This window comes from Helianthus annuus, chromosome 4, assembly GCF_002127325.2.
Source record: "Helianthus annuus cultivar XRQ/B chromosome 4, HanXRQr2.0-SUNRISE, whole genome shotgun sequence".
Lineage (NCBI taxonomy): Eukaryota > Viridiplantae > Streptophyta > Magnoliopsida > Asterales > Asteraceae > Helianthus > Helianthus annuus.
The window spans coordinates 160,310,912-160,321,070 of record NC_035436.2 but is presented as its reverse complement, the minus strand read 5'-3'; the positions used below and the strand labels follow the sequence as shown (position 1 = coordinate 160,321,070).

Here is a 10,159-nt window from a genome sequence, read left to right as displayed (position 1 = left end):
AGTAGTCACCACGTGTTTAAGTACTAGTATTCACTTCGATTGCAAATTTTGGATTTTTTTGGTAATTGCTTTGGATATGTTTGGATTCGGTACTAGTTCAACAATTTGACCGTAAGGGACCTCCTTGCCCCACAATAGACTATCAAAATCAAGTGGTATATTAACAAACATCTTACATAAAAAGTTGGAGCCTTCACTTCAACTACTCTTTTAGATAAACTGAAACCCTAACCCTCGTTCACCGTCTTCAAAGATCACGATTCTACATGCTAAAACACAAATCAAAGCTACAAAATGAAAGGAGGAACCCTTCAGATCAACTGGCACGACACTAAACCCGTTCTAACCCTAGATTTTCACCCCATCTCCGGCATTCTCGCCACCGCTGGCGCTGATTACGACATCAAGGTTTCTTTCTTCTCGATCTGTATCTTTTCTGCGCCATGTATGTATGTGCTTGTAGTTGTAGTAGCCACCACGTGTTTAAGTACTGGTATTCACTTCGATTGCAAATTTTGGATTTTTTTGGTAATTGCTTTGGATATGTTTGGATTCGGTTTTTTCTGTGGGTATGATGAGTTTAAAGTTTTGTTTATGAATTTGTTAAGTCAATTTGGCTGATTGAATTGGAATTCTGCATCTATGGCTTATAGCTTCTGAAGAAGGGGAAAAGAAGGTTCCTGCTTCTACTTACCAGAATAGCCTTTCGTATCATGGATCAGTTGTTAATGCTATCCGCTTTTCTCCTTCCGGTATCGACCTTATCTTACATTATTCCAATTACATGTGCTTATGTTAATTAGTAATTTTTTTAACTAAAGATTTCAAGTGTGATTGTTTAGACAATTATCAAATCCTTAAAGTTATGTATGTTTATGCTCTCGGTTTAATGATGTTTTGATCATTTCAATGTATACACACGTTAAAATGTACGTGTGTGTGTCCATTTATGCTCAAGTTGTAAGTTTAATATTAATAGAGTCGAACATTGAATTTCATACATTGGAGCTTACAGTTTAGATGCTTTTACATTGTTTCTCTGGACTTTAGCCTGTGCGATACTAATATAGTTTTATCCATCTGAAACATGCAGGAGAGTAACTTGCTTCTGGCGCTGATGGTGTGAGTTATCAAGTTAATTTGATGATTATTATATTCATTAATAGAGATACAAATACACGGTTTAACCTTTTATAAATGTAGGCGGTGAGCTGATAATATGGAAGCAGTACAATATGGACTCTGGTCAGGTCAAGTATGGAAGGTCCTCAAGACACTTTCGTACGGCCTTTCTTTTCTAATTCAGATTGCAATTAGTCGACCCCATTAATGGAAAAAAGACCGATTATGTGAAAGTTTAAATTTTTATCTCATATATTCATAGTTGAAGCATTACTAGACAGGTTTCATCGAAAGGATGTATTGGACTTGGAGTGGTCTACAGATGGTGCATATCTAATTTCTGGATCAGTCGATAACTCATGCATCATATGGGATGTTAATAAAGGTTGGAAAATCGAGTGAAATTAAAGCAAAATCTGTCAATATGCAATTTTAGGTGATTATCTAAGTCTATCTTTGAATTTTATAGGGTCTGTTCATCAGATTGTAGATGGCCATTTCCATTATGTTCAAGGTGTAGCATGGGATCCTTTAAATAAGTACACTGCTTCTCTTAGTTCAGACAGAACATGTCGTATATATGCCAAAAAACAGCAAAATAAAGCCAAAGGAAGTGAGAAGCTTAATTATGTTTATCAGCATATTCTTTCTAAAGTTGAACCACAAGTTGCTGAAGAATCCAAGGTTAGAAATATGTCTTACTATTTCTTTCATTAATTAAAAAAATGCTAATGCAGTTAACGAGTTAGCTTGTAATTATCATGCAGTCTGCTAAACACCATATTTTTTATGACGAGACGCTGCCATCTTTCTTTGGAAGATTATCTTGGTCACCTGATGGTTCATTTCTTCTTGTGCCTGCTGGTATTTTTCTTCAGAATTCATTATGTTAATTTGCAGGTTTTGTTCAAAGTCTATGCTAATGTGTTACAAGTGCAAGTGGGTAGGACAGCAGTTCGATCGGATGGTAGTCCGATCGGACAGCTGGTCATTCGAGTGACAGTCCGCTCGGATGGTTGTCCGATTGGATGACCTTTCGAGTGGATTGTTTCTTCCTTTGAGAAAGATGTGTTTGTGTATGATAGCTTGACTTTTGAAGTTTTCGTTGTAGCATTTAGAAAACATAGAGGTATCCCTACCTTTCAGGTCGGTCGATCAGACGAATGTTCGATCAGACAACAACCCGATTGGTTGGAAACTTTTAGTGAGAACAAGTTCACAGCAGTTTGTTATTCGATCGGATTGTAGTCCGATCGGGTGGCAACCTGCTAGTATTGAACATGTTGAAAATTGTTTAAGTGTTGAAGTCAGAACATCACATGGTCGAGTGGTAGTCCGATCGGATGGTAATCCGATCGGCCAGCCCTTCGTTCAATGTTCATCCTTCAAGGTTTTGAAAACAAAGATTAAGTGTGGGACCAAGGTGTAGATCGATCGGGTGACATCTCGTTCGGGTGACAGTCCGATCGGACGATATTCCGTCCTGGCCATTCCGTTCGCCTTACACTTGGTTATTTTGATAGTTTGTCGTTTTATTGAGATGTTTTGATAACGTGTTAAGCAACAGAAACCTCGTCAATACTTGGTTCTCCTGATCGGACAGGAACCACCCAAACCCGATCAGTTAACTGTTCAAGACGGTGTTCCATGTTCAACCCGAAATCGGTAAACCTCGTAGATAGAATCCAGATCTTGGACCAACACAACAACATGAATGAGTAGGAAGTCGGTACAAGCTCCGATTCTATCGGTTTTGAGTGCATCGAGTGTAAAAGAGTTGAAAGAAAGTTGGAAATCATCTTTCAATCCTTTTCACTGTGAAAATGTCCAGATCTATGAAAGATCTTTGTTTGTTTATGTGGAAATCGGTTAGATTCAAGTTGTTTTTTGAAGGATTGAAGCCAAAACATGAAGTTCCTAAGAACACCATGATGACATCATCCTAGAACACCTCAGATCTAGTGATTTCACGGTTAAAAGTTAAGATTTAAAAGATAGAAAGGTGTAGAATCGAGTGTAGATCAAAGATGTACAAGATTTAGGTTGAGATCTTACTGAGAGAAATCGGAGAAAAAAGTAAGGTTGAAGCGCTGGTCGGACAGAGAGTACCAAAAGTAGAAAGTTTGATGGTGACATGGGGTATTTATAGGGTTACCCAAAGTGGAAAGGAGTGGGTCGATCGGGTGGCAGCCTGATCGATTGGCTGGTCGATCGAGCGGCAGCTCGATCGATCAGCTGGTCGATCGGCTGGTTGCCTGGTCGATTGGCTAGTTGGTTCGAGTTTTCGGTGTGACGAGTTTTGCCGTTTCGATTGCGATTGCGAGCGTTGAGATGTGATAGAGTTTCTTATTCAAATTACTTTTAATCCCAACTACTATATCTAACATACAATCATCGGTGAAATAGGATGATTCTATCTTGCGTTTAGCGTTTGCGATTTGATTGCGATTGAGTTTCGATTGCGTTTCGATTGATCACCACAACACAACATAAATAAACATGCACAAGTAACACGTAAAAGGCACACACACACATAATTACAATAACTAAAATGTGTAATTCGAGTTGCGAGCGCGATTGCGATAACCGTTAAGCGATCAAGTATACGATAAATAGCGAATAAACCTCGATTATTAATAGATATTCCACATAATACAACTAAAGTAAGTCATAAAATAGACTAACTACGAGTTAAAGAAGTCAAAACAGGAATTGAGTAAGGAGTGACAGATCGCAATTAGCAATCTTTTCTTCCTTTGACTTCAATCTTAACTTTGACTTTGACTTTCGAAACACGGGGTGTTACATGTAAGGTTAATGTGATTAAGATTAACCTTAATGTTTGTTCATGTAAGGTTCTGGCTTTCTAAGGCTCATGTAAGGTTAATATGATTAAGATTAACCTTAATGTTTGTTCATTGATCTTTAAATGGTCGCTCATGTAATACTAGTATATGTATATACTCTATGCTACTTAATAGAGATAATTGAAGAAATGAATTTTTACAATTTGTTAAAAAAGTACTAATTTGAAGTTCATAACCTTTTCTTGATATTTATAGCAGTGAACATTACTTATTAGTAGAGTAGGCTTAGATTAGAGTCGTCAAAAATAAAAATATCACAATAATTGATATTTATAGAAGTGATCATCATTTATTAGTTCCTTAAAACAATTAGAATTATGTTTCCTCAATCTAGCTCATTCCATCTCATTACTAATTCCATCAGAAACATCAAACATGAAACATGCCTTCAACAAGCCATCAAACATTGACCAACGACCACCTCGGTTTAGCAATATGAGAGATCAACTCGTTTTGAAAATACAATCAAGTCTAAAGTTGGTGAACATTTGGTGTAACAGGACAAACATCAAGGTTCAAAATTTGTATTTGTAGACCGTGTTTAAAGAGGTCAACAAAATCAAACAGAAAACTGGGTCAACACAACCACCATTTTCTCATATAAATAAGAGTAAACTGTAATTTGCGACCCTCCGGGTAAACCACATAGACACAAATTGCACTTTACTCTAAAAATAATTGCACCCAAAATATGCCAACATTATACTTCTACCAAAACTGGAAACCTTAAAAAATATGAAAAAGATACAAAAGAGGCGAATTTAATTCATTGCCACCATCAGCTAGATTTGATAAAATGTGTTTATGCAGATCATCACAGTAAATGGAAATGAGTGATACAGAATCATATTTGGCCAACTATGTGAACCAATTTTGGGATTTTCTTTACAAACATATCATATTATAATCGTTGTAACATTGCAAAAGGGGTGTTTGTATTTGTGTTTTTGAACTAGTCATTCGTAACTAAATTTTGCAACAATCAGTTTATATTTTAGGTGTGACTTTACCAAGCTTTAAACCATGATAACAAACATGCCCAGTTTAATTGTTTTTTACCTTTCTCGTATGTGAAGGTTTTATCTTATGAGAGTTTTTTAAGTGTAAGATGAAGGATATAATGGTCATATTATAAATTGCATATAAAGAAATGAGTAAACATGAAACTTTACGTATTTATAAACTAGGTTGTATTAAATGTTAGCTAGTCATGAATACTCAAAACAAACAAAACAGTTTCTGGAAACAAAAAAATTCCAAAAGAGCAGCAGCAGTAGTAGTGATCAAACCCGCCATAGAAGAGATGGTGTTCATCATGAAATAGAATTTGAATTCTGCGGTAATCAAGACGATGAAATGCGTCTTCCAACGTCTTCTAAGCCTGGGTAACCGACATTCGTTATGATAATTTGAAAGAATACATATAAAACTTAAACAACACAATTTTGTTTTCTACAAACTTACCATCTGTGTTTGCCAATGATTACTGTCCAAATATGTTGTCTCTTTGATGAAGGGACCGGGAGTGAATAACTTGCGAATTCTCATTTTGAAACTACCTCTGTCAATGGAATCTTTCTGCTTGTGGAATCTGTTGAAATCGGAGCTATCAATTTAAATATGTTTTAATAAAATAATAATTATCAATATAATTACAATTTAATATTTTAGCTTGCCCATGGTAGGTTTCCACTCGAATTTCTTTTCCATCCAAGACTAGCGGTTGTGTACCTTTTTTTAACTAAGTGAATTATAAATAGTTCCACATTAGATACTTTACATGACTTATGCCAATAAAAATAATTAAAAAAGGGAAGCAAAGCTTTTTGACGTCCGTCCTCGATTCGAATTGAATCTTGGCTGACCTGGTATAATAACCATCATCTGTGTATATTAACGATATAGTTTTGACATTTCCATTAATACTGAGTAGGTCTTTCCTATGAGATTCAAAGACTTGCTCATGAGGTAATATTTTCACAACAACAAAATGAAAGATTCTCCGGTAAAACGGTGCTTCTAAAACTTACACATCATCAGTGGTTTGAAAAAAATGGAAGATTCTCCACTATAATGCAATGCTTTCGCTGGTGCTACAAACAAAACTTGAGTAAATTTTAACACTAGGAAAACTTAAAACCATAAAACCACAATACTTACTCTCTCTTTTCCTTTTTTGTGAACGTGACATAATTCCTAAATCATATGAAGAAAATTAGATTGCTTTCGCAATATGATACTTTTGCACATTCCAATGCTTAAATAAGCAGTAGATAGTAGACTAAATGCAATAGACTTTGTTTAATTTGCAAATTTGTTTTTATTACTTTCCATTGTATCAGTATATGTCAACTCATATGTTTGTCAAAAGGCTTTAGTACTAATAAATGGTAAATACCAACTACATATTCTAAGGTCCAACAAACAGTTATCCATTTCAAAAACCAAACTGGACCGACAAACAAACTGTTATCAATTTACAAAACCATCCAGACCTAAAAAAATAGTAAACAACAAAACGTAGCTAACAAGAAGATAAAAATTTTAAAAAATGTGCTACTTAAAAAAGGAAAAAAAGGAATATCTTTTGCACTTAGACGGATATTAGCTAAAGATAATATATGCATTTAACCCAAACCATATTTTTAGAACACTGGATACTAAAACATCCAATTTGATTACATGGAGCTTTCAAGTTTCAACGATTAGAATCAAATCACATCTAATAATATTTGTCACATATATTCAACTAATGAAGAAGGAAAATGATTTGCGTGTTGAGCAATGAAAAAAACACCATTGGGAATTATCTGATCCGCTGAACAAGTTGCCTACAAAGCAGAACGGTTTCCTGAAAAACAAAACCACGCGGTTTCCTGCTTCAAGTGCAGTGATCTAAACCATCTTGCCAACTTCTGTCCCCAGCGCAACAACAAGCAACAACAACAGCAAGCACATGGTAGAGCCTTTGTGATAACAGTAGCACAGGCTCAGAACAACAACGATGTCATCAACGATACGTTTCTCATTAACAATGTCTATGCTTCGTGTTTATTTGATGTTGGCACGGATAAAAGTTTTGTATCCATTGAGTTCAAACCTTTGATTAAGTGTAGACGTTCTAAGTTGCCCAAATCTTTCACGGTCGAAGTCGCTAACGGTAAGTCCGTCAGTGTCGATTCTGTTCTTCCTAAGTGTTCTTTGAATCTTAATGATCATACGTTTTCGATTGACCTCATACCCATGCAACTGGGTAGTTTCGACATTATAGTAGGCATTGATTGGCTTAGGCGAGTTCATGCTGAAGTCGTTTGTTCTGAGAAATTTATTCATCTTCCTCTTTCAGATGGTGATTCTCTATACTTCTACGGCGAGAAACCTTCTAAAGGTCTCAAGCTTATGTCGTGTACTCAAGCGAACAAGTACTTGCGCAAGGATTTCTTCGCTTTTCTTGCCCACGTTGTGGAAAAGAAGGACAAGGGTCCGAGCGTGGGTGATGTCCTGTTGTTTGCAATTTTACTGATGTCTTCCCTGAGGATTTACTTGGTCCTCCTCTTCCTCATTCTGTTGACTTTCGTATCAATTTAGTTCCTGGCACTACGCCTATTGCTAAATCTTCGTATCGTTTAGCACCCTCGAAATGCAAGAGCTATCTAGCCAACTTCAAGAGCTTCTTAATAAAGGCTTTATACGCCCTATTACTTCTCCTTGGGGCGCTCCTGTCCTTTTTGTGAAAAAGAAAGATGGATCCTTTTGGATGTGTATTGACTATCGTGAGCTCAACAAGCTTACAGTCAAAAACCGATATCTTCTTCCTCGTATCGACGATCTCTTCAATCAACTCCGATGTGTTTCTCTAAGATCGATCTTCGTTTTGGTTATCATCAACTTCGAGTCCTCAAAGAAGATGTAACACCCCAAATTTCGTATGACATGTTATAATGTTTAATCGCAATGCTTTAGCGAAAAGAATTGGTAAACATGAAATTTTACCATTTATAAGATTTGTAGCATTTTATAAAAAAAAATCTAAAATCCTATGATTAGGCATGAAAGATTAATAAGTTAGTAAATAATAATGAGAAAGGTGTCATGTTGTAATAGTTAAGGGGTTAAAGTGAAAAGTGTGTAATTAAAACATAAAAAAAAGAAGCCAGGAGTTCCCTGGCATTATGTTCGATCGAGAGAGAGAGAGAGAGAGAGGACCAAGGAGAGAGTCAAGAAACCCTAAGTCTCTAAAATCTCATCAATTGAAGGCTAAATTAGTGAAGAATCGAATGCATGAGCTAAGAATTCAGATTTTCTAAGTATCCTTGATCTCAAGTAAGTGAAATTTCTTGATTTGGTGATGTTTGATTTTGTGGGTTTTGTGTGATTCGTGAATGTAATACAAAATTCAGTATGATTAATGGTTTCTACGAAGGTCTAGACATCATTAGATGCTAAATTTCGAATATGAACATGATTAGGGCAAAACCCACTTGCATGTCAAGTAATGTGTGAAGTTTCGTATGTTAATTTGATTTTTGATTTATGAAATTGTTATGAATAATTGATTTAGAACTATGTGCTCATGATTTGAATGGTAGATTTCAAAATAGTAGGATGTTTATGTAAATCAATGGGAAGAACTATGGAAATTGTGCTTAGGATGCTTGTACATTGTGCTAAACTAGTGGTACGCACACAATGTGTTCGACGAAATGCCTAAGTGAGTTTAGTTATGGTTTTTACATGAATGCTTGTTAAGATTGATGCAACTTCTTTATGATAATGATGTATGTGAATAGTAGACGCCATAACGTATTAAAAGGATTGTGAAAGTATTGTTTATGAAAGCTAAAGTACGAGATTATGACATATAGGCACGAAGAAGGAAGAAGGTGCAAGTCACTCGAAGGCACAAGCATCTCAAGATCGCGGTAAGTTCATATGAACTTTATGTACTCTATTTGTAGCTTTATGTATAAAAATATTTAGTACTAAGAGTTTGGTGTAAGTTTACATTATGATTCATAATTGACTAGTTGTAATGAGTTTTATAATGAGGATTGTTTTTTTAAGGATAAAATGAGTTAAAAGAATTGACTAGTTGTGAATATGGAATGACCCGTCTAAATGGGTTAAAAGGATAGGTAGAATGGTTGTTGGAATGTGTAGAAATTGACTTGTTTATAACGGGTCAATTGATGTAAGTATATCGAAAGATATGGTATGTAGCGATTCATTACAAATGAATCGGGAAGTGGTATGATGAATGTTTCCGAATGGAAGTGATAATGTTATTAAAATAATATGTTATGTTAACGGGTCGAACAATGACATGGAATTAAAAGAATTCAAATGTTATGTACTATGAACTAACATGTGTTTTGTTGTTATGAATGATAGGTAAATCACATGGTTAATTGCGGCGCGCTCGGACCGAACACACACAACGTTGACCTTTATACGCTTCCGGTTCAAGTTGTTTCTTTTGAATGGGTCGAAACGTCCTTTTGTGTAGTAAAAGTTAAACTAGTTACTAGGATGATGGTAGTAGTTTGAAGTTAAACTTTGTTTTGAATAGTTTGGGTTTAATGTTTTGGGTGAAAAGCATAAGGTTTAAAATTTAACATCTTTTGTAAATGTCGTTGAATGTATTTTGATTGATTTTGTATAAAAAAAGGGAATCGTCTTCTTTACGAATAGGTCATGTCAAAATTTTGAAAATCCAAAAAAAAAAAAAAATTGTAAGAAGTTTATGTTAATATTGATTATCGGAAAGTGGGCGTTTCAAGTTGGTATCAGAGCCTAGGTTTGAGGGATTTAAGCATTAAGTGCTTGAACTCAAACTGAAAGCTCGTGAGAAGTGTGTGTTCGTTCCGCGGCGCAAGGCAAGTAAGTATTTTAAAAGTTGAAATTTTTGCATTACAAATAATTTAGTTACGGAATGTTATGGAATGGTTACGGGATGTTGTGGAAAGATGTGGGATGAATCTGATCAGTTTGGGGGTTAGAACGGGTCAAATGAAATGGGAGCTAAACATTAGGTTATATCAGATCTGGCGTCACACACAGTTGTGTCGTTAAGTGACACAGCTGTGTGGACCGATGATACTAGTTGCTGAGATCAGGGTGTGTGGCAAGGCTGACACAGCTGTGTGACATTGTACTCAGATAACGAACAC

At 35.6% G+C, this 10,159-nt stretch overlaps 1 protein-coding gene and 1 long non-coding RNA gene across 2 annotated transcripts; both read left to right on the top strand.

Annotated features, from left to right (window-relative positions):
• The first annotated feature begins 280 nt into the window (after positions 1-280).
• Positions 281-2,033, top strand: LOC110933876 (chromatin assembly factor 1 subunit FAS2). Its single transcript, XM_035988573.1, is given in 8 exon segments — positions 281-408; positions 641-752; positions 1,094-1,120; positions 1,204-1,244; positions 1,247-1,281; positions 1,404-1,507; positions 1,592-1,806; positions 1,890-2,033. Coding segments are annotated over 8 exon segments (774 nt in total). The 5' UTR covers positions 281-294; the 3' UTR covers positions 2,016-2,033.
• Positions 2,034-8,177: 6,144 nt separating this feature from the next.
• Positions 8,178-9,677, top strand: LOC110935039. Its single transcript, XR_002588818.1, has 3 exons — positions 8,178-8,312; positions 8,855-8,911; positions 9,381-9,677. It is a non-coding gene; the product is annotated as an uncharacterized LOC110935039 (long non-coding RNA).
• The last annotated feature ends 482 nt before the right edge of the window (positions 9,678-10,159 follow it).